Genomic DNA, 25,212 nt, shown 5'->3' on the forward strand with positions numbered 1-25,212 from the left:
TATTAAAAATATGACTTCTTCTATAGGTGTATTTATAAACAGCACACATCTGTCTGTATGTGAGTAGAGACATTTCTTCATCTCTGTTTTGCTACCTTTTGTGCCCTTCCCTTCTCTCCTGACACGCCTGGAAATTGTCAAACATCAATGTACACAGCTGAACTTAGATGGAGAATAATGCTTCAAGTGCAAACAAGAAAATTTGGGGCAATGGGGAACAAAAAGAAAGGACAAGCACCAAGAGCTCTTCTCTCTGTATGTGTTGTGCAGTGTCAGCATTTGCAGAATACCCTTTACTCCCCTTGGTGGGAGATAACCAGAAGAAATCATGGAATCAGAGAATGGTTTGGCTTGGGAGGGACCTTAAAGATCATCTCATTCCAACCCCCTGCCATGGGCAGGGACACCTTCCACTACCCTAGATTGCTCCAAGCCCCCTCCAGCCTGGCCTTAAACACGGCCAGGGATGGGGCACCCACAGCTTTTCTGGGCACTCTGTGCCAGGGCCTCACCACCCTCACAAACACATAGGACATGTTGGTCCATGGAGTGGTTCATCCTATGAAAGAGCATAACTACTGAAATTCTGCATTTTTTTAGTAAACTTAAATATACATCTTTTCCTCCAGTGGCCATGCAGGAAGTAAAAAGGCAAATTTCCCAAACTTTACACATCAGCCCTTAAATCCCTCACTGACCACCGCCACTGAAGAGACGACTTAAAATGCATTGTCAAGGAAATGTTTGCTTAAAGGCAATTATGCTGTTATGAATCAAAATTCCAGATGCTAAAGCAATGCCAATTAGCAGTATTAAAAAAACAGATGCCTTGTTCTGAGTGAGTACCACTGCCTGTGCTTGAAAGGAAAAAACCTGCACAGAACATGCTGGAAGCCACTGTCCTATTGAGAAGACAGCTTTTAAATAGCTGCTCTGAGAGACAAACTTAAAAAGCTGCAAAAGCAACTTATTATGAAAGTCTCAGCATAATTTTCCATCAGGATGGAAGAAGGTTAAGCTGTCCCCTGCCTTAAGCTGCTTTCTGTTAGAAATCCAAGCAGTGAGTAGACAAGGTATGGCACAGGGTCAGGGCCAGGGGAAGAATCACTGAGACAGCACTATGCTGCAGCTGCCTGTAGCCCTCCAAAGCCTGGAAAAACAAAAAAGCAAGTTCTTTTACTATTAATCTCCTTTATATGCAGAATAAATCCCTGTCAACTAGGAACAACCTCACAGACACAAATTTGAAGCCATCTTTTGCATCCTTCACTTGCAGCTCTTCTCAGATCAGTGATCCAAGACTGAGACTTTCATGAGGTGCACAAGTCACCTTTCCTCCTTCTGAGAGCTGGGAAATTCTTATTATCAGTCAAAGGCAGGAACATGATTCCTCCCCATCTTCTCAGCCACCTATTAGGTGTGTGCCAATCTACCAAGTTAACAGTGGGTTTGGTTTCAGCAGTTTTGGCTTGAGCTCATCTGTATTGTTAAGAAAGCTGACTTCTAACTGCAGCTTGCTCTTTTAAACAGCTCACAAGGTGCCATGCTTTAAAACAGGGTGATCTCAGCCCCCATTTAGGAGTAACAGGGTATAAATGGGTTACTCAGAACAAAACCTCCAAAGGCAGAAGCCTTGTCCCCACGAGGAGGACAGGAGGGTGCATTATGCTCCTGGGTGTACAGGTGGTCAGGCAGACAAAGCAGCAGAATCCAGCTCCACGTGGCACAAATAGCTTCTAGCTCTCTGCTGGTTTGTGCCCAAGAAAAGCAGCCAGGTACTGCTTCCTGAGCCTATTTGCCAGAGTCCTAAAAGCACAACACACCACCAGGGGAAATGAGAAACATTCTGCAGGGTTCTTGTTTTGAAAGGGAACAGGAGCTAAGAAATATCAGAGAACTATTAGAGAAGAATTAGAGAGCCATTAAAACATTACTTAAGAGATAAGATCATCATTAAAAGGAATGGTACAAAAATGAGGAAGAAAAGGAGGCATGTAAAATAAACAATACAGATAGTCATCAAACACTTGTGACACTTGTAAGACAAAGGCTACTACAAAGCACATATACATCTAAAGGATTGAGCTATTACTTATAGATGAAGGCAAAGAAAACAGAATTTCTGATAAATGAAGACACAGACAAGACTTTTTAAGGTTCTCAGAGTTCAGAAATCTTCCTGGAACTCTGTGAATCATCGACTCTATCAAAATCTCAGAACCTGACATAACAGAATATTCTGGTATCAACTTCACATACAACTAGATCAAGGCCCTTTTTTCCCCAAGTACCATCTAGAAAACAGATCTCTGAAGTGACAGAGGATCATTCACAGAACACAGAATAGCTCAGGTGGGAAAGCACCTCTGGAGATTGTCTAGTCCCTTCCAATCTGTATTATTCCATAACTCTGAAAAAAGCCCAAGTAAGTATACCCCCTGCATTCACTGCTTCCTTGGTCCCTTTCTGCATTCCAATATATCATGAATTCACAGGTTGCTTTAAACACCATGTATTCTATACACTCTGACCAGCCTTAATACTTGAAATATTTAAATAACTCTCATTAAATCTTTTGGCTGTTTTTTGAATTTTATTTTTAAAATGACATGATGCAGGATTTATTCTGAAGTACGAAGATTGCTTGCCAAAAGTAAAGGAGAGCATGAAAACATTCACAATATTCAAGTTAGATATTTCAAAACATGAACAAATATTGTTGAAAATTACTGGGCACCTCATTTTAACTTGATGATTTGTCCTGAGTCTAATAATAGAAATGCCTTTGTGCTCCTGGACACACTGACCATAGACTGCCCAAGCAAAATCCAGGCTGTAGCTGAACAACTCTCATGCAGACTCACAGCCAACCAAACTCAGGACAAACCCCAAAGAGCTAAAGAGGAATTAACACACCTGCAGAAATTTCATCAGCTTCTGAATAAACTATAAAGCATTTCAATTTTCTATGTACTTCACTGGCAAGAGGGAAAAATAACCAACCTAAAGGAACTTGTTTCCTAGTCAGGATTGAATATGGAATGCAATCCCTGGAGGCGACTTCAAAAGTATTTATATAGGTCGCTGCCTACATTAACTCTGATGTTTCTCTATCTGCAACTTTACATCAAGGCAATGAAAAGGAGCAAGTTAGGGATACATCAGGAATCTTACTGATAATACATGACACTTGATAGCAAAACCTCTTGGTCAACTGGCAATATTAACCAAATATTCCTCTGCCCCCAGGCTCCCCCAGCCTGGCTGTACACTTGATATTTGAATGTCCTCCTCCCATCCAATGAGACAAATGCCCCTGAGCAGGGAAGGCACACTTACTGGTACTCTGAAAGGAGAAGTGTTCGGGACATCCATGGAGTTGGTTTTCTCAGAGGTGCTGGTCCCCGAGATGCTCCGTCTGCGAGGAGATCTCTCTGCTGGGACCTCTGAGGAAGAGAAGGAGAAGGTGGTGAATGGGTGCCCGGGGGTGGGGAATAGTCAGGCTTTGTGCTCTCTAGGACAGGAGCCTCAGGAAAGTTTTGAGTGCATTACTGAACTGCTGAATGAACTCACCTCTATTTACCTGTATCTCACTCACTTACTAACCTACAATGGCATTTGCACTGGCAGATTCAAGGTTGTGAATCTGATTTGACTGTGGAAGATTAAAATAAAAAGTGCTGGTAAAGATCAATACCTGGACATACTTAATATTCCGTTACTGTTTGAGAGACAGTATTCAGAGAACTTAAATCTATTTTGTTTTAGATTGAATTTTTTTATGTAAGCAGTGCAGTAATTAAGGGAAAACTCCAACCAAGACCCAGGGAAACTCAGTTTTAGTCCCAGCTGAATGCAATTCAGCAAAGGTCAAAGTTCGGTCGCGGATGATCCCACTACTTGCTCAAAGCATGCAACCAGCAGAAGACTTATAAGTGCCTGGTAATATGACATATATATCTCTGCAGATAAAAAAAAAATAGGTCAACTTCTCCTTGTTCTGGCAGTATGACCTTACTAAGACATGACTTTGGCATCTTAAATCCATGCAGACCAATCTGATGAGCACAAATATTCATAAAAGCTGCACTAGTCTTTGACTAGTACAAATACTGGAATAACAGCATAACAAAGTACACACAGCATTAAAAACCTCTGCACAAACACACATCTATGCATTTTTATATAGAGCTAGATATGCATATGTATGCATACAGATACCTTTATCACAAGTGCTGCCCATCTCCAGCTCAATTGCCAGACTTTAAGGAATCCAGCTTCACAAAACACCCCCCGACACGGGGAGGGAAAAAATCACTTCCTAGCAGAAAGTCCATTGTTATCTTCTGAACCTTAAAGAGCAGGAGCAAGCCGTGACTCCGGGCAGGGACATTGTGACTCCTGCCGTTCTCCTCTCAAGAAGAGCCAGATGCTGCTTCAAGTTCCATTGCCGGCCCCGGGGATCCGTGACTCGCCCCGGAGGGATCGCGGGTGCCTCCGACCGCCCTCCCTGCCTCCCTCCCTGGCGGGGAGCAGCGAGCGGAGCAGCAGCAGCAGCGCCCAGGACTGGCTGCAGCTCCTCAATCAATCGCTCCGGCTGCACATCCTCATTAGTTACTTTCAGGCTATTAACAGACGCCCAACTGCCGGCTTCCCTCCGCTGCCGAAATTTTCCCTGAGCATCCTGATCCGCGGCAGCGAAAAGCAAGGTTTATGGGGAGAGACAGCCAGCTGGTGCCACGAGAGCGGCGTTTTCCTCCAAAGAGCCGGGGGGAAAAAAGGAGAGAAGCCTTCTTCAGGGATAGCATTACTTGTGATGCCTTTGCACGCCGGATTTTGATTTCAGCAGAGTTATGATACGTCTCTCCCATGGATGCTCGGAGACTGACAAAATGGAGCACAGAGGAGGAGAGGCGAAGGAATCCGGACCCTGCAGTATTAGTGTCTCACTCGGCAGGTATTTATCTTTTAACAAAAGCAAACTGCTGACATGGAGCCCCTCGGTGCTGGGGAAAGGAGTGCCAAGAGGGGGAGCAGCCTGGGGGCCGGGCAGAGCCCAGCACACAGAGGTGCGGTGTTCCACCGAGGCACAGCCGGCTGAGGGGGCGATGCCTGAGCCCTGCCTGCACCCACCGAGCCCATCCCGGCCCGCCAGAGCCAGCGGGAGCAGCAAGGGACAGATGCCCTGTGGGGAGAGCCCTCCTCCTCCTCCTCCTCCTCCGGGGCAGCACCGGCTCTGCTACAGCATCACCGGCTCTGCTACAGCATCACCTGCTCCAGAGCTGCAGGGTGAGTCCCCATCAGGGCATCCTTGGAGAACAAAGCACTTGGAGCAGGGCCAGTCCAGCCCAAGGTTTTTGAGTCCGTCAGTCCCAGCAGCTCAGGAGCCTTTGCAGTGCTGGCAGTTTTACCTGACAGTGCACTTTCCTATCACCAGCTGCCTCCCTGGCCTAGATGAAGGGAAACTTTATTTTCTGCAGCACCTGTAAGTACTGCTCTGCCCAGAGCTGTGCTAGGTAGGATACAAAGAATTGTCTCTGCCATTCCCATGTCCATGTAACAAAGGCAAACGGGATTGATGTATTATTCCATCGGAACAGGGCTAGAGTGAGCACCTTTGATCTCACTCTGACTAGGAAGCAGTAACGTAAGAGGTTTGGCTTCCTCCGCTCCTCACGAGCAGGAAATCACATCAAAGCTGCCCCGGTAATTTAAAACACTCTGTTAACTTTGCTGAGTCATAAATGGAAACACCAGCACTAATTCCCCACTATTTTCCACAACACGTTCTGCAGGAGGGGCAGTTTGGGGAAGAGCTTAACTTTAAACTGAATGGAGTTGAAAAGCTGCCATAAGGAATGTGCCTGGCTCCCCCACCTTCCCTCTCCTCCCCAACATCCCCCCAGCAGCAATCCAACTTTTCTGCAAATAAAATGTTGGCATTTCATCAGGAAAATGAATTTCTTCTTTTCTCACACCATCACAGAAGTGTACCAAATGAAGAAGGGAAAATTAAATATTCACTAGGTGCCTGCAGTGAACTAAAAATAAAAACTACCTTTCCCTCTCTTCTCCTTCTAAAAAACAAGAGCAAATAGACACACTTAGTCCCTAGGACTCACATACAGCAAAATTGTTGGGATATATTAACTGGAAATCAAAAGCTGAAGCAACTTGCTATGATGCCTGTAGAACAGTATTTCTGCTGAGTCTTGAGAAAGAAATCTATACTGTCACCACCAGGCAAAAAATTAAGACAGTTCCCTCCCCTGCTCCACTAGTAATGCTTGAGGCTACTCTTGCATAATCTTCACCTGCTGCAAAAATCAATGCACCTCTCATCAGCTTAGTATTAAATTACAAGTGCTTTCTGCATTGCTCACTCTCAGGGACCAAGGCTACAGATAGATCACATTGTTTATCCATCAAAACAACCTGAAAGCATTTTTAGCCTGTCTGTTTCTGGGAAGAAAAGAAAAAAAAAGGCAAAAGGGAAGAAAATCCACCTGACAGCTCCTCCCCATTTCAACCTTCAACAAAAAATTGTAGAATCTTACAATGGTTTGGGATTGAACAGGCCTTAAAGATCATCCAGGCAGGGACACTTTCCACTATACCATCAATCAAATGAATTGTAAACATCCCAATGGGTCACTTTTATCACCTGGTATCTTGGTGATACCAGTAATACTTATGGAAGTAAGTATTTATCCAAATAACTATTTACACACTACATAGCAACAGTCAGTTCCTAATTAGTTGAGCCAATTACTCTGCAGTGGCAGATGCCTCTGAGGAGGGAACTGCCCAAGGATACAATGCAGGTAGGTCTCTTCCCCCATCCTGTTGAGCCACTCTCTACCCACAGCAACACCAAAGCTTGTTCAGTAGGCCAGGAGGAAGGTTTGTGTAAGCCAGGTGCCACTTACTACATGGAGCAGTGGTGAGGGCTGCCCTCCTTTGAAGGGAACCCTCTCTGCCACAGTGGTGTAGCCTCAGTGCCCTCTGGTCACAACAGAGCTCTGGGGGCTCACCTAAATGTCCTATTGCTGGGTGCTGTGGCCACTTGAAACATTTGCTGTGGTGGAAATTTGTATTTTCCCTGTGAAGAGCTTTTTCTCCAGGTGGGAGAAGCAGACACTAAACAAACCTCCCAGCTTTGTGGGACAGCCACACCAGGTAGGAATTATTTGCAGATATAGAGGGAAGAACAAGAAGAGGAAGAAGTGTCTCAACAACATTTTTCTGATGGGGATTACCTAGTGAAATATGAAGCTTCATATAAAAGTAAATAAAAATGTTAATGTTTCATCTTGCAATAAGCATTCTATCTCATTTTGCTCACTTGAGGAGAATTCAGACTTAGGCCCACTCCACAGATTATCATAAAAATTTCATTAAATGCCTGTACAAGAAACCTAAGGTAAAAGCAAACTCAAAGCCCCCTAATCTGTTTTAAGTCCTGAAGTCCAAGTTTGTATTCTGACTAAAATACATTATGCAAATTCTCCAAGATATAACTTAAAGGAAAAAATGGAAATTTACAGAGATAGCTTTTCCACATTTATCAAGGCAACCAGATGGGGAAAATAATCACAAGAAGATACATCAGAGTGAATGCAACCAAGTTTCAGGACACTGAAGTGCACAAAAGCTGCCAAGCCTGGAAAAGGAAACACAAAGGGAACCCTGCAAAGCTCACTGGCTGTAGAACTCCAGCATCAAACAGCTGCTAGATACAAACTATGATCAAAAACTCTCCCAGTCCATCAGCAGGGGTTTGAAAAGAAGTTACTGTGCTTTACTAGGAATTGAATCAATCAGATAAATATTGGAAGATTATCCAGGTAACCATAAAAGATTTTTAATTTACAGACAGGCAATTCTGTTGGTGTTAGACACTTGCATTGTGCTGGCATATAAAAAAGGTGTAATTGAATTAGTGCCCAGTATGGAAGGTGCATAGAAAGCAACCTAAATTATACAAAAAGTAACTGAAAAGATTCTTAAGTCATTGATTCCTAAACGACTTTACAGTCTGAAAGACAAGACCTAACATGTGGAGCAGAGGAATCCTACAGGAGGCTGGAAGAAAGGGCACAGATATCACAGGAGAGAACAATTTAGGGGTTTCAAGTATAATCTCCCACAATTTATTTTCCCTGAAAGTTTGGAGGAAACTGTACCTGGCATTGAGTGAGTGCAACATCAGCTGTGCTTACACTGATGCATTCACTTTAAAGCAGAACAAATCCTCCAGCTCTGCAAGTCAGAAATGAAGCAGATGCACATCCCTAAACTGCTCAACACATCCTCTGCCTGGCTGTACAAAATTTGGGATAGTTGCTCCTTTTTGACCTCCCCATGCAGCAGCCTCTAAAACCTCCCTTAATGGTTGACTCCACACACAGCCAAACAAATTGCCTGGACAACAGCGCCAACACAAAAGCAGAGACAAGGAGCTGCTGCCCATGACCTGGAGATGCTGATGTCCTCGTTAGTTGCTAATGATCTTGGACTGCCCCTGCTAATTCAAATTACCTTGTGTTTGCTGCAGAGATTGCACACAGACAATTAACACGGATCATCTGAGGCATGGTAACTTGTTCCTGCAGCCTAATTTGTTTAGAGGCTTATGACTTAAACACACATTAGTATGATATCAATATTTATTGTCCTCATTATTAAACAACAGCCTTGAGCCACAGCTTTCCAAACCAATCTTTTTACTGTCTGTAACAGGGCTGTGAATAGAGGCATTCTCTAAAAAGCAATCCTTTGGGACAGCCTCACTGGCTCCTGAACACACCAAAGCTCAACAGCTCCTGCCTGCTCCTCTCCATGGCCCAGAAAGCTGCTCCAAGCCTCAGCACTTCTTGCTCTGTGGCAGGATTTTGCCTCTGAGCAGTAGGAATTATTGTTACGGACACAGGAAAAGACACAATGTACTGCAGACATCCAAGAGGTGCCACTGAACCCTAAACGTGGTCCCAGAGTTAAGACACCACTTGGGAATTTTTATTCTAAATGCATCTGCACATTTCTCCTAAGAAGAAAAACTTTGAGCAGTCTCCCCTGATTTATCTTGCTACCATCACACAGTTCAGAAGTCAGGCAAGCTGACAGAAATGAGAGGAAGTGGACTGAGCCCAGTGATCAGCTTGTCAAAAGGCACAGAGAAGAAAACCAGAGCAGTAAATAACATTGCTTAGTCCAGTTTAGTTCATTGGCTGCAGGGCACATGCCCATTTATTTACAAGGTACCCCTTGCCCAGTGTGTTTGTAACTATTTCAAACAGGCTGTAACCAAGTTTAATTAAAACTGCACACCACTTAGAAGCTCTTAAAAAGAAATAAGGTCAGGTAACTGAAAGACCCAAGAAATTAAGCACAAAAGTGGTGAAGTTTCCCAGTAAAGTGTTAAAACCCCAAAAATGCAGTTTGTACCCTACCGTACCAAGGAACGAGAGAAGGCTTTTCTCATCTTCCGTGCTGCTATCCAGCCATTCAGCCACATGCCCAGGGGAAAGCAGACTTATTCTCCAGCCAGAAAACTTTTCCATACAGAACACAGTAAGGGAACGAAGCAGGGTAGGAAGGATGGGGAGGAGCTGATGGTCTTGGGATTCCAGCACTCCAGTTACAGCCTACACTGGCAAACATGGGAGTGTGATCCTGCCCTGTTCTCTCAACCCTACCTCTGCCACGGCAGGCATGGGTGGGAGCAGCAACTGGGACTTGGACTTGTCCCTTTGTGTCAGGTTTCAGTCCAAGCAGGAACAGAGAGAAGGCAAAAAAGGGGAAGCAGGGGACACCGAGGTCTCAAAATCCAGAAGAGGCAGCAGGTTATGACAGAATCAACTTAAGTAAAAAGTAGAAACACATCAGTGCTGAAGAAGCTCAAATAAGTCAGCACAATAGCTCATCAGCTAAGTGCAATGTAGCCCTACCACTCCTCACAGTGTTGGCTTTGTTTGAAGGCTCAGGTATTGTGCTTTATGCTAGGAAGAAAAAAAAAAAAAACACAACCCAGCAAGCTCAGAGGCAATTTAAATCCCCTCCCCTCTACTAACGAGCCCGCATTCCCCTGTTTACAAGCCCCTTCCTGCTCCAGCTATTATCCCAGCATCCCAGCCTTCCTTGCAATGAATTTGTTCATGCAATGGCAGGTTGATCAATGTGTGAATAGGAAGCTCCCACCCCTCCCTCTCCCCTCCTCCTGCATGGCGGCGGCATTGATCGGCAATAATGGAATCTGCTGCTGGCTGCCAACAGCAGCACGGACAGGGAACTGCTCCTCTTCCTCAGCACCAGGACAGGGGGAATCCCTCCTCTTCCTCAGCACCGAGCACAGCCACAGCCCTGCTGGATTCAGCCCCCACTGCCACAGACACAGGTAAGGACACAGCAGCAATCTTGAGGGCTCAAAGAAGCCAGCAGCACTGATGGGTGTTATTTATCTAAAAAAATTAAAACCAAGCCAGCAGCACTGATAGGTGGTTATTTATCTAAAAAAATTAAAACCAAGCCAGCAGCACCAACGGGTGGTTATTTATCTAAAAAACAAACAAACAAACAAAACAAGCTAAATGGGAAATAACTCTGCCCTGCACGGACAACGAGCTTGCTCTGCAGTGAAGCCTCGTTGCTGTGGCTTTATGAAGGGTCACATTTAATGGTGCAGGATTTACAGTGTAAGATTTATTCCACACAAAAGAGCGTTTTGCAGGTTTACACATGCACGAGCAGTGACGAATCCTGGTAAGTGAGGGACTCCTGGGCCCCACAAATCAAAATTGCCTTTGTCCTCAGGGGATGGGGCTGATGCTCTGATCAAACTGCACTCTTTAAAGAGACAGCTGCCTTTTGCTCACCGGTTTCTGAACCTGTCTTTATTTTAAATAATTCATACACTTGCCAGTCCCTATTACAAATAAGGATATTTGCTGACCACTGACTAAAACCCAAGCTACACCAAAAAGCCATTAGATCAGCAAAGCAAAAAATGAGATACCAACCAACAAATGAATTGGAAAAAAAAAAAAAGAGAGCTATCAAGTCCCAGCAGGGAGGAAAATTCCAATTACTAAGACAAACTGTAGCAAGTATTGTTTGTGCAGGACAGATATTTTCATAAAACACCTGCCAAGCAGGGCAGATGCTCTACAGAATTCCCAGTTAATGAGGGAACATGGGACAGGCAGCTCAGGAGCCAGGTACCCCAGCAGCATGCCAGACTGAGCAGAGCTGTCCTTCTGTTCCTGCTGAACAAGTGCATCTGTGTCCCATGGCTGGGATGGAAACCCAGAAACATTCCCTACATCATATAAAATCCTGTGATAGATAGATTTCCCACCTATGCTAAAAGAGCTGATTTATTATTTTTTAAATTAACTGTTCCAACAAATTTGCCTCTGTGTGTGGGAGGATCACATTTTGTCCACCTTCCACAAGTAAAACCTTTTCTTTAAGACTGTGCAAACTGATGATGTAAATCTACTTGCAATAAGAATGGAATTAAATAACTTTTAGAGAAAGGATTAGATAGTTATTTTGGTCTACCTTGTTGGTCATATGAAATGAAAATTTCAACTCCTTTCTTTTAGTTCCCTAATCGAATACTGTACTCACAATCACCTGGGTGTCTTTCTTTAAAAACTTGCAATATTAACTACCATCTCTATAAATAAAAGGTTCTAGAGAAAACAGAGGTATGAGTATTGATTTCCCATGAACACTCACCAATTTTGTATCCTTTCTAGGAGTACAAATCACATACAGATCCTGTTTTCCTCCCTGGCTGCCTCATCTTGAGTAATAATTTAGCTTTATTAATCCCTTCCAATATTTTAAAATGTTCATGATAGCAGGGAAAATATATTGCATATCAAATAAAAACTGGCTTATTGGAGTATTTTAAAATATGGGAAGATAAAAAGAACTTTGTTAAAAATGTAGCTAGAACTGGCAAAGACTTCAGCCAGGAGGATGCAACTAGGAACTGAAAGGACAGTGAAGTTTTTGATAAGCAGATTTTCCTGGGAATTAACATTCCTGGGGAAACCCTGCATAAATACATCCCTATTATTTATCTTACTTCTGTGTGGTTTAACAGGTCACAGTAACATGCAGTGCAATACAACAGTCACCTGCCTGCAAGGGACTGTCAGGAGGTGGAGACAGACATCAGAACAAAAGCAAGAATTAAAAAGTCCTTGTAAGAGAGTAAGTCATGAACACAGTCCCCCTAGAAGTCCTGGGAATTTGAAGTGATAGAAAAGATGTAGAAGAGACACCAGATCCATCTAACCTGACTTGAAACACCTTTAGAACCTCCCCCAGTGACTTCATCCATTCACTGAATTATCTCTGAACAAAGAGCTGGTTCCAGAGAAAAGGACCCCCGGTTGTCAGCACCCTCACAAAGACACAAAGAGCCTGTCTGATCCCCTGTAAGCTGTTCCAATGGTTAACTCCACTCTGCTTAGCAAATTGCTCCTTAGTTCCAAGACTGAATTTATCAAGCCTCATCTCCCAGCCATGGGCTCTGGCTGAGGTTTGTGTGCTTTGACAGACCATTATCAAACACTGGGATCAGAAGTGTCCTCACTGCTTACATCCTTTGAATACCTAGTTTCAAACAATCCCTTCAAATATATCTTCAGACTCCTCTGGAGCATTGATTTTGATTTTTAAACCTTTGCTGTGCAAGAAAGCCAGAGACACAGCTCCACAGCTGCAGGAGGTGCTGCTCACAGGAGAAGTTTTATTGGGAATAGCTTCTTCAATTTGTCTTAAAGGAGATCTTGTGCTCTAAAGCTTCCCAAAAACCATAAAAAAAGTCTTGTCCAAATTTTCCAGGACAGCCAGATTGTAAGATAAAATGCAAATCAGCATGAGAAGACTATTCAAAACATGACTAACTTATTTTCATGCTGTGGGACCTACCTACACTGGGAGTTTGTTGAACCAATGCAAATCCAGATACAAATGGCTCTATTGACCAGAGCAGAAGTATGGAAAATATGAAAATATAGAGAGGTGGGAAGCAAAGTAGTAATTAAAAAAAATACCAAAACAAAAAAACTAATCAAAAAGCAGGGACAAGAAGCAGTTAATATCCATTTGAGAGAATGCTTTCCAAAATTAGCACCAGTAGCTGTACAGAGTAGCAGGTGAGAACATGAGAAAACCTGTTCAAAGTGTTTGGGTTTATCTCCCTCACCCCTGAGTTCTAAAAGCAGATGAATTCTCAAGCCTGGAAATTAAACCAAGCCCTTCTGCTTTGGAGCATCTTGCAAAAACCAATCATTTAAAACTTTTCTACATCCCTCCCTGGTAATTCCTGCATTACAGCCACTGACTGAACTCTGCAGTTGTCACAAATGTCACTGTCCTGAAGTTATGAGTCTGAAACCTCTGAAGCTAAGCAGCTTTGCCATCCTGTGAATTTAAAAATTAGCTTTCTTGATCAGTGAAACTACCCAGAAGCATGAGTCTCAGAGTTTTCTACAGGAATTTTTAGTAAATGAGAATTCATAATATATGCAAATAATAGAGCAAAGATGACTTGTGATGCAGATGCTTTGTAAGCACATAGTCAGTGTGGGATTATAAATCATAATGTATTAATGTTCTCTGCATAGGCATTTTCAAGGGGAGGAAAAATGGGTCTTACATGCACTAGGGACAGGTGCTGACAGACTGACTGATGGATATTGCTTTAGGCAGGAGATGATGTCCTCACAGCAATATATGTTAGATATTGTACACCCAAACCATTCTTAATAAAATGTCTTACAGATAATTTAGGAGGGAATAAGAAACAATGAGTGTTTGTTTCTCCAACCCCTGGAACAATGGCATGTGTCAGGCAAAACTACTCACCTTCATACCTGTCCATCAGGAAATAACAGTTATTATAAATAACAGAGTTATCTGAGCACTTTGCCCCACAAAAATGCAAAGCAGTACTAACTTTCCAGTCCTATTCTCAGTGCCACAGCATGGAATAAGCAGCTGGCTTGAAAATAAGTTTCCCAGACACCTAAAAATGTCAATTCTATATGCACAAGGCTCCGTTTCCTTCATTAAATCATTTTAAGTGCCTATCTATAATGAAAGTAATTTTGCTTTGAGGAGCAGCATTACAATATAACAGCCTCCTAACCAAGCTGTGATCTAGTTCAACAGGATCCCAGTGGACAAGGCTGAGTAACTCAATCTGTATTAGGAAATCATGATGGGAGTATTCAGTTATTTTGGAACATGGGTAACTTTTTTGGCTTAAGCTACCTGAGCAAAAGCAGTGTGTAGTGAGTGCTGTGACAGGATCCTGTGAACAAGCTACCAGCAGAATAACTCTGTTGCAGTGTAAATCAATAGCAGATTTATGTCAGACATGACAAGATGTGGGCAGCCCCAATGGAGCATGGCAAAGCATACAGAAAGCCCTTTTTAATCAGAAAAAAAAAAAAAATATGGATGGACACTCAAGCCTCTCTTCAAGCCAGTTCATTTATTGTGGAAAGTGAAACCCTGCTGATGAAGTGCCAGCCCACACATACACATTATATCCCAGTGTTTTATCCTTTCAGATTGCTTAATGAAGTGATTTTAGCACAGTCACTGATCTCTACACTTACTCTCAACAGCTCTTAGCCAGCTGCAGATGACAACCTCTGCACACTGATGTAATATTGTCACTTAGCTGGGTAATTGTTCTCCTCCCTTCCAGAGTGAGCACCACCAGCCTTCCCAGCCCAGCTGGGATCAGAGACTTTAACCAGTGGTTACTCAGGAGGGAGGCAGAAAAAAAGAATTTCCTAAATAACAATTTCTGGAGCACAGAGGAATCCAGGGGCAGTGAAAGCTGTGCCTGCTGACAGCCTGGAAAGATAAATAGGGACAGAAAGGCTCAAAATGAAGGTGAGAAAAACAACAAACCTTGAACTTCTGTGGTATATAACAATACAGGTAATTCAGCTGGGCACAACTGTTGGATTTTCAGAACTTCACTGATGAACAACCATGGGGTATTTTTTCCCACTTCCACACCAACTTAATTACATTTTTGTACTCAAGCCAACTTCCTTGGTATCCTCAGAATAGCCAAGGGATTCAGCTAAGTTACACTTCTAGCAGGACTGCAAGTTTCTAAGTACCTATTAATGACCACTCAAAAAATATTAAGCTAATTTAATTCCAAATTAGGGCCAAGATGTTATTTACAGAGCCATCCACTCTGGAGTGCCTTTCCAGACTGTGAACCATATGCCTCATGTCAACAGAAATCTTGTATTAAAGTATGAATACACCCAGCTATATATATTTAATGAGCAGAATGTAAAGGGTGCTTCATTTCTGATGCTGGCATTCACAAGATGTCATTTTTCCCAGGAATTTTTCTTGCTCACCTTGCAGGCCACATAGTTTGCACAATTCTTGTCTTCACAAGTGCTGTATTTTGTGAAAATAATTGATTAAGGCAGTTTTGTTGGCATGCTGCCACCATTCATGTTGGTCTCTACTATTATTTCCTGACCTACTGTTTTTCCTTGGGCATAGAGGCTCAAGCAGAGCTGGGAAACACCCAGGATAGATTTTTCTTATTTAGACTCATTTGGATGACATCTCCAACAAGCAAACAAATGAAAGAACAAGTTAGTGAGGGCTGGGGTTTGGGTGGTGGTTGGTTTGGAGTCCTTCTATGACCTCATTGAATAACAGAACTAGAGTTTTGACAAAAACAGTTCACATGGAAGAGAACTAAATATGAGAGAGAAATAAGTATCTTATCATTCAGTCTGCACCATTCTGATTCCATCAGAATGGCTGACACCCACACAGATGGCTTCCAAGTGCTGTGGGATGCCATTAACCATGACCAATGTGATGATCTACTGACCATGACACTTAAGCTTCTGGCCAGATCACACAGGAACTGCCCAATCAACTGAAGCATTATTTACCCTCTTCCTCCAAGGTTTGGCTCCAGGTAACAGCCTCACAGAGCACTCCCACAACGAGTCCAACTTGTTGCTTTCAGCACAACCTAAATACCAGCAATTCCTGCAGAGCAGGGTTGAGGGTGCCCTGCCAGCAGGGAGCTTTACTCCACCCTCAGGTCACTGCTTGCTCCCTTTATGCATTAAGAAACCACAGCTTTGCCAACACCATCAGGTGGGAGCTGAACTCTCCATGACTGGCACAGACTAAAAAAGAAGTTACCTGCATTTTTAACACCACATAAGGAGACATAAAACCACCACCAAAAAGCTCTCAGTGTGCAGTAGCCCCAAAGCACGTGGCTGGCACTTACCAGGTAAAAAACAGCACTTCCCAGGCAGCAGAAAAGCAGGAGCATTCCAGAGAAGGAGTGACTGTGACCAGCAACATGATTCTCTACCCCTGCCCATGAATCATGGTCTCCCTGCCTCTCACCACTCAGTTCCACCTGTGTTTATAGGAAGACTTGGTTAATCTCTGCCTGAGCACCAAAATACAGCAACTGGCAAAGCCCAAGGCCCTGCAAACACTGGAGATCAGTGCAAGAAAGGCAGCATACAGAGGGGATTTTTAATCTGTTCCCAAATTAGAGACCAGATTTGGTGGTGAAGGAAGGAAGCACAGCAAGGGAAGAGACTGCAGAGTTGAAGGAATTTTTACAAGGACATACCAAGTCCTCCATCTTGTGGACATGACATTAATTTCTGACTGATGCAATATCTTAGAGCTTCCTCCTGGACACTCCGTATGGAGAAAATACAGCTGACATTTTGGAGTGACCTTGGGACATACTGGGCCAGGGCTTTAAGGGCATGAATGCTTTAAGGGCATGAATGCTGTGAAAGCTGGCATTAGAATTATGCTTTCTTTTGTATAGTTGGCATTTTTCTGTAGCCATTACCCCTGGAACCAAACAGATGTGGAGACAATTACAACATCTATTCTAGAGAAAGGACCTGTCTGTAACAGTTTCAGTGAGACTGAGCTTGGGAATCTGGCTAAAGCCTACTCCAAAATGAATCAAAACAATTAGGAAAATGGATAAATAAATAGAAAAAAAATAGTTTCAATCCCATCTTTTTAAGCCAGACATTGATTTTTCAATGCTTGGGAGTTGGCAACTTTTGAAGGTTGCCCAGAGACTCGACTCTAAGGAAACATGTTGGCAGAGCTGTTTCATTTCTCTGGCAGGTGTTCACATCACAACATTGCCCTCCTAAATTCCCTGCTCAGCACACTGCAGGTGCAGGAGAAGAAAAATGCAATATCACACTTTACCACAGCAGACCCACAGTCCAAGGATCAGCACTGTTCTGCTAGGCAAGAAGGCATCAGGAACAATTTCTTCACTGAAACAGTGGTCCAGCACTGGAACAGGCTGCCCAGGGAAGTGGTGAAGTCACCTGGAAGTGTTTAAAAAATGTGTGCATGTGGCCTTTAGGGACATTGTTTAGTGGTGGCCTCAGAGGTGCCAGGTTAACGGTTGGAGCTGATGATCTTGGAGATCATTCCCAACCTTAATAATTCTGTGGTTCCACACAGAGTCACCACAGCCATTCTTAGCTGCCACCACCTGCTCAGAGAAGCAGCCATTCCTCTGTAACCCAATTTTTACAGTCATGTGTATGCACCACGACAGTTTCACCATCATTTCCATTAAATCCATTTCCCATTAAATACACACTCCTAGCCTGTAGACAATTTCACATGTGTAGGTGATAGTGCTGAAACCATGAGTTCTGCCTGTAGTTGCATTATTTGCTTGCTGACTTCCTGTGCAGATTTCCCTCTCCCTTACCAGAAGCAGTCACCCATAGCTAAAGAAAATTAAATGGAAGGGGATCATTAGGTCTCCCTTCTGCCACTGGCCCAGTTTCAAATCCCACCATTATTAGCCCTCCTAAAAAACATTTGTGCTGTCTGATGCCAATTAGGCAAGAAATCTAGATAAAAGGAAGCTCTCCCTTTGTGGAGAATTAAAGCTTGGACAAGGTACATACCTCTAGAGGCTGGAGAATGAATGTCTCTTGATGCCAACGAGCCATTTACACATGCCATCCACACCCTGTAATTTGCTGCAGCCCCAAATTCTTTGACTTCCAATATTACACGTTACACTGACTCCCAGATATCAGAAAATGGCAAGATAAGGCTCAGGGTAGCAGAATGTCCCTTCCTCCTGCTCATGCACAAATGAAGCTGATTTGTTCCCATGAGCTGTAAAGAGCCATGACAGATCTTTCTGACACAAGTCACCTCAAGTATTCATTGCAATTACACTTTTTTTCCCTCCCTGGAGATTTTAAAGAGAGAAAGAGTACCCACAGAGTATCAGATAAAGCTGGGCAACAACACGAAGAATTTGCAGGAATGTAAGTTGCTGCTCACATCTGCCTTCCACAGCTCCCCAGTATTGTACTTTTAATTCTCTACCCTATTAACATGTTAATCGTATGAAAGAGCCCCAAAAAGACAGGAAATTCTAAAGGCAACCTCATGGTAACTACTCCAAAAATCACTTAAATGAAATTTGGAAGGAATAGGCATTGTGGTGCCTTGAACTTTTCTGAGCAGTTTGCCAAAAGTTTGCTTTTTCAAAGAATTGCATGTTTGTCTGAAAAAAAGCTGAGGCAGAAGGTTTTCATTTTCTGATCATGTAATTCAAAAGCAGCTGCAGAACAAGCCCATTGGTTCAGGCTAACAAAAACAGTCTCTCCAAGTTAGTAAATTAGTATTCACCCTGTCTATGGATGAGGAGGAAAATGACTAAGGAGGAGGTCGTAATCAGCACCTATTAAAGGAGGTTTCCAAGGTAGAAAACATTTGACTCAGGAGATTCCATTCCCTGGTTCCTTAGACAACATTTATTGGTTTTGTACCTACTGGAAAGTGTTCAACCATATCAAAAGGCAGGAAACTTCAATGCTTTCTAGCTTGCTATCACTTAATACATTTTAGCACAAAAGCTGCTGGAAAAGCAAGTGGCATTGCTAACGCAGTGTGCTTTATATTGAAAGGAAACCAAATCTTCTTGTTTTTTATGTGCAACCTGTAGGATGCCCTGAACTGCTTGATTTACCATCACTTTCTGGGGGACAGGAAGCAAGGTTGGCAACATCCTTCCTATGCTGGAAACATCACATAATGCCGGCCACAAGTAAACTCTGACAAATGTTCCCACAGGGTGCCCTTGAATGATGATGTCTGGCCTTATCTAGAAGCCCAATGTCATTTAAAAATGTACTGACTTAGGTAAGGCAAGGGCTTTCAGTGAGAGGGAGAAAAATAAACCTCATTATTTTAGTGGTAATAAACTAGATTTTAAGCTGTTTACAAAAACCTGTTCTTCATCTTTGCATCTACACATTGTTCTAATACTAACACCTAATTTCCGTACCAGTGAGCAGAAAAGTACCAATGTAAACATCTCTTTAAAGGAATGTATCTCTTTAAAGAACTTTGCACCAAGCTGAAACAACGAATAAAAGGAAAATGCATAAATGAATAGAAAATGCACAGCCATGCAACAGGGACAAAGCCCCGACAAGTTTCTAGTCGCTTTGAGCCAAGTCATTTAAACCTCCAGCAGAACACCTCTGTGCCTCCAGCCAACCCCGCCCCGCTGCGATCGCGGCAGGAATCACGGTAGGAATCGCGGCAGGGATATCGAGGCAGGGATATCGCGGCAGGGATATCGCGGGCAGGGATATCGAGGGCAGGGATATCGAGGGCAGGGATATCGAGGCAGGGATATCGCGGCAGGGACATCGAGGCAGGGACATCGAGGGCAGGGACATCGCGGCTGGGAATATCGCGGCTGGAATATCGCGGCTGGGAATATCGCGGCTGGGAATATCGCGGCTGGGAATATCGCGGCTGGGATCCGGCCGTGTCCGGAGGGATCTGTCTCACCTGTGCCCTGCATTCTGTGGGGATGCTGTCAGCTCCACCATGGTCCTGCCAGGATGCCAAGCAGGGGCAGCGGAGGCTCCGCGCTCTGCTCCCCGCGGCCGGGCGGGAACGCAGCGCAGCCGGAGCCGGGGTCCAGCCCAGCCCAGCCCAGCCCAGGCTCCCTATGGAGCTGCCCGGCTCGGGCTGGCCCAGAGCCGCCCCCCGAGAGCCGCCTGCCCTGCCAGCCCCACGGCTGCTCCCCAAAAGCGGCGGCAGGACCCAGGCGGGACGGGCACACGATCCATTCTCCCGTCCCCAGGAGGCAGCGCAGGAACTCGGGGTGGGGTGGGAGGGGTGTGGGCAGCAGGAGACGCTCCTGTGAAAAGGCGCCTGGTGCTGAGAGAACTCAGGGATTTCGAGCAGCTGGCTCCGAGGCTAAAATCAGCGACAGGGAAACTTAGGAGGGTGATAGCTCACTGCAGACGCTGCCCAGAGTGCAAGAAGCCGGTTTACATGAAAACATCTCATGAGCTGGACCAGGAAATGTATCTGAATCTGCTCCAAAAACTGCACTTCCTTTGAAGACGTTTCCCCGCTTCAAATGCTTCTACAACTTAGGAAATACACAGCAGCACAAAAGCCCCAAGAGTCACTTAGGCAAACAATAAACTTCCCTCCCCCCTCTTTGTTTTCTGCACTGCCTTTTATTTTTGTCTTTAAATTCAAAGATCTGTGGCTTTGGGAGTGAAACGGTGCAGTCTGATACCAATTGCCTTTTCCTGAGCTCTGTTCTTTTTTTTTTTTTTTAATTTTAGAAGTGCCGAGAGCCGAACTTGCAGGCATAGCATTTTCATTTATTTATAGCTCTTTAAGGCACAGAAGCAAACCCTACACAGTTTGGTTGCTGCTGCCACCACGTTGTGACACCCCGACAAAAGAGTGTCATGTTTAAAAGCCCATTTTTAAAGTCTGCCCTCCAGCAGGTCCCACCTGCCAGCCAGGGGCACCAGAGCACACACACACACACAAGAAGAATGTGAAGTTGCTCAGCCTGTTGCTAAACAAAAATTACTCACCAAGAACTGAGGGGCTGCCTTTTGCTGTTGTCAAGAGCAAGAGTTCTCTTTATTTTTAATTTTCTTCAATTTTTTCCTAATTTTCTCTAATTTTGCCATTTGATTGCAATACCTCTGATTCACCCCTTTTTTTCCACTACCTTTTCTTCTTGCAGGGTTACTTAAAACAGCTCCTGCACATTGGCTCAGGTAACAATTTCCCACACCCTCAGTGTCTCCCCTGGAAGAAACAGCTTTGGTCACCCTGCCTCCTGTCAAGGCTCAGGTGGAAAATCTGTGTAAAAAAGCAAGCCTAACCCTTGGGAAAGAAACTTACTGAATGTGTGCTCAAACAATACTGACTCCAAAATAAATAATAAAAAATTGTTACTGCTCCATTGCCCTCTAAAACCATTCACTAAATTACACCCAGGGATCCTGCATCAAGGGTAACACTGGAAGAGAAGAGAAGCTCCAAAAAAAAGGCATTGCTCCAAAAAAAAGGCATTCTCCCCCCAAAATAACAGAGTAACATAATACACAGTCCCTCCAAGGGACAAATTGGTTTGACCTGCTGCTTGGAAATGCCAAATTACTGGAAGCAGCAGGGAAAACTTGGGACCAGGTGGAGCCAGACTTTGTAGAAGGGCAGCAACAGCTCCTAAGGGCCCATGATCTCCTCTCTCCAAGGCAGAGAGCCAGGAATGCTCAGTAATTACACAGCATCTGCATTCTAGAGCTGGGCATCAGCACCACAGAAAAGCATCGCTCCAGAGGGTGGAGCAACAGCACACAATACACGAGGGAAAAAATAGAAAAATTAGGGACTGGGACATGAAAGTTAGCCTGTACATCTCTACAGAGGGTTCTTGTGCTTTTTTGGGCAAATCGTGGCTTCTTGTTTTTATTATTATCATCTTCATCTTAATTATCATTATCATTACCACCATTCTTATTACCATTATTATCACAATTATTATTATATTTACTTTTAATTTTTTATTATTTTTATTTATTTATCCGTGATTTGGATTTGTTCCCATGTTTTGCTTTTTTTCTTTTTCCATCATTTAGGAATCCTCTGTTTTAAAGTCGGGTTCTAACAGAATGGTTAAAACTTCAGATTAATCTCTGCAATACGGCCATAATCTGCCTATTTCTCCCAAAGAAGCCATTTTTAGTGATGCAGAAAGGTTCCATCCTCATAGCTATTTTTGTCAATTCTACAACTTGCTGTATGGGCCCCAAAAAAAGATTTCTGAAATGCTGAAGAATCTGTCTGACTCAAGCAAAGGCCTCTGCTGAAGACTTAGGTAGAAAGAGTGAATGGGGCAATAATAAATAAACAAATTAGGGGTGGAAAAGGCAGATTATTACAAGTACTTGGAATTATTCTAGAAATCTACCCAGATTCGGAAATTCAAAATGCAATTTGTAAAGCCTAGGGATAAAAGTTGTTTCCAAAAGACTGTGACAGTGACTAAAAATTATTAGAAACCCCTGATAATATTACATGACTTCTGTTCAAATAATAGGACTTTTATGCTACTGCTTTAGCTTGTCCATGCCACAGAGCAGTGGAAAAGACCATTGGTGAGGAGGAACAAGGGGGATGACTGAGTTTTCAGTGGTCAGATCCTCACCTATACTGCATCCAGCTTACTGAAAGGTCAAGGAAATATTTGCAGTTTCAACTGAGACAAAAAAATAAAGCAGAAAAATCCTTCACTGGGTGATGCACAAGATCAAGCAGCCTCCAAAATCAAGAATTATTAGTTTGTAGCCAAAAGCACTTTACTGGACACCAATTGTACCTTAATGGGCACTAATCACTGCTGGAGTGTACAGTCCTCTCCAGCTCCAAGGCTGCTTTTGGGACTCCAGGATTAGCTTGCAGCACAGAGGTGCCTGCTGGAGGAGTTCCTGATGAACTCCAGTGAGTTCAATAGCCCAATTTCCTCTTAGAGGAGTTCAATTTTCCTCTGTGGCTTTATTATTTCTCCTTTAAGTAAATTATCTCTCTCTGCTGAGCTGCTCAAACGTTTTTTGTCCATTTTGCAGATAAAAATCACAGTTCTAATCCTTCCCTCCCCTTGTGCCATTCAAGAGGGATCACTGACAAAGGGTGGCAGGTTAATAAAATCCCCAGTACACACTTGGGCTGTGGCTCCACTCCTACTGTGAGAGCACTGGCTCCATCAAAGCCAGCACAGAGAGCAGCTCTGTATTACACCCAAGCTCCTGGAACTCCAGGCTGCTGCTGGGGCTGATTTGGAACATCTCCCATGTCAGACTCAAAGCCAGCCCATCACCACAACAAGGATGTGAGCAGGATTTCTCTGCATGGAGCCGAATCCATTCCCCTGGCAAGCGACAGCAGCAGCCCCAAGGAGGGTGGGAGAGCAGGGAGACAGGAATGTCACAACCCTGCACAGAACAGCGTGGTACACTGAATTTCAAACTAAATGCACCTAATCCAATCTCATCAATACCTGCATTTTTGAGCATCAATTTATACTAAAGCAATAAACTGATCAACAGCTTATTCTGTAAACTAAAACCCAACTCTGAATCAGTATGTTTAAGTTCAGCTCAACAGTTCAAACTAACTCTAGACAAGACAAGGTAATTCAGGCAGTAGGAAGGAAGGCTAATTGTCCATTAAGTGTTAAGCCAGTTGTTACTGATGGAAAAAAGGTAAGTATACATGGATGAGAGAAGTGTAATTACTTTTTGCCACAAGATAAACAACTTGAAAAGAGAAGCTACAAAATTGAACAATCCACAGTGAGTTCATGTATGATTTAAGGTAGATTTCTCTAAAGAACTTCAAAATATTTTTTTATTGCTATTCCTGAGAAAACAAAGGAAAATCACAGGGTCCTTCATAACAAACCAAGGTTTGGTTAGAACACAGGCAACAAATCTGCCCCAGATGGCCCAAGAGCCACCAGTTCTCAGAAATTACTACATTGCACAACATGCTCTCCTTACAGGGTGCTCTTTATACTCTCAACATAAAATTAAAAAATCACTGAAGTGATTTTTTTTGCGTATACTCTGGAAGCAGTGGGCAAGGATGTAATATACATTTCCAAGGGGAAAAAAAAAGCCCTAATGGATTATGTGTCAATATTAAAAAGCTGAGATTATGTGTTCTTACCCTTTATCTCTGCCCTAAAAAGGTTTAAGATCTAAACAGATAAAATTTGCTTCATGATGAAACTCAGCTTTCAGCACAGATGATCTATGTGCAGGGGAATAAAGTTTCAGCAGCATTCAGAACAAACCAAAATCCTTTGGCTTCGCTTGTGTTATAGAAGAAGAAAGATAGCAGCTTGGCAATTTTCTGTATACAAATAACTCCAATTGCCCAGGGGAATGTCACTGAGATCCAGGCATCCTGTTTGTTACATCCAGCCTCCCTGGAGTCAGCTTTAATTTCAAGCAGAGTTGCCTAAACTCTCCATCCTTCCAAGGCAGGCAAATTGCACTGTACACTGTCCAAATTTCAGATCACTTCAGGGCTTTTCCCAAAGTTTCCTAACCTCTTTTGTGGATGCAAAAGATAGCAGGGCACTTTTTGCACAGTAGATGTTTCCCTCTGTAGCCTGTAAAGATGTCCAAGATGTCCTGGATTTCACAGGAGGTTTTTTAAAAGGCAACTCATGTTTTGCATGCATTTGCATTTTGGGATAGACCATGATGGGTAAACAATACCATCTAAAGACTTAAAAGTTTTAGAATTTCAATTGATCTTGGCATAATTACACTCCCTACTCCTCATATCCAAGTCACAGCACTAAGAGATCATGACCCAAGGCAGCAGACAGTGAAGCAGGCAAAGGTTGTGGTTGTCAGCAAAGCCTTGTTTGTGTAATTACATGAGCCAAAGGCTTCAGATCCCAGCTTGCTAAAGGCTCCCACACATGGGTTCTGGCAACTCTGGCAGGTCTGGGCTGAAGGGAAGCAGAGAATGAAAGCAGAGAATGCATGGGAGCACCTGCAGCCTGTGGAAACACAGGGAGGTGTCACATCCCCAGGGTGCAGAACCCTGCTCCCTGTCCCCCCTCAGTCCCCCCAGCTGCTGGGGCCACTGCAACTGAGCTCTGTGATACAAAGCACAGCTCAAAAAGGAAAAGAAGATACCCAACCACTCAGTGAGGCTTGCTAAATGACACGATAAAGGGAACTGGCAATAAGGAATCTGATTCTCCTGGGTCTGCAGAGAGGAGGATGGGAGTCTCTCACAGGTACA

The 25,212-nt window shown here is 43.6% G+C and overlaps 1 protein-coding gene across 10 annotated transcripts in view; it reads right to left on the bottom strand.

Moving 5' to 3' along the window:
- The window catches only part of RASAL2 (RAS protein activator like 2), a 164,911-nt gene that overhangs the window by 44,100 nt on the left and 95,599 nt on the right, over positions 1-25,212 (bottom strand). For 8 of the 10 annotated variants that reach the window (XM_077181999.1, XM_077182000.1, XM_054638350.2 and 5 more), the window contains exon 4: positions 3,340-3,446. In XM_077181999.1, the coding sequence (XP_077038114.1) occupies positions 3,340-3,446 (107 nt within the window). Of the gene's footprint in view, positions 1-3,339; positions 3,447-4,221; positions 5,102-19,920; positions 20,226-25,212 lie in introns of those variants that run through there. The other 2 variants (XM_077182002.1, XM_077182001.1) reach the window with 2 other exon arrangements.

The sequence above is a fragment of the Agelaius phoeniceus genome, chromosome 8 (genome assembly GCF_051311805.1).
Source record: "Agelaius phoeniceus isolate bAgePho1 chromosome 8, bAgePho1.hap1, whole genome shotgun sequence".
Lineage (NCBI taxonomy): Eukaryota > Metazoa > Chordata > Aves > Passeriformes > Icteridae > Agelaius > Agelaius phoeniceus.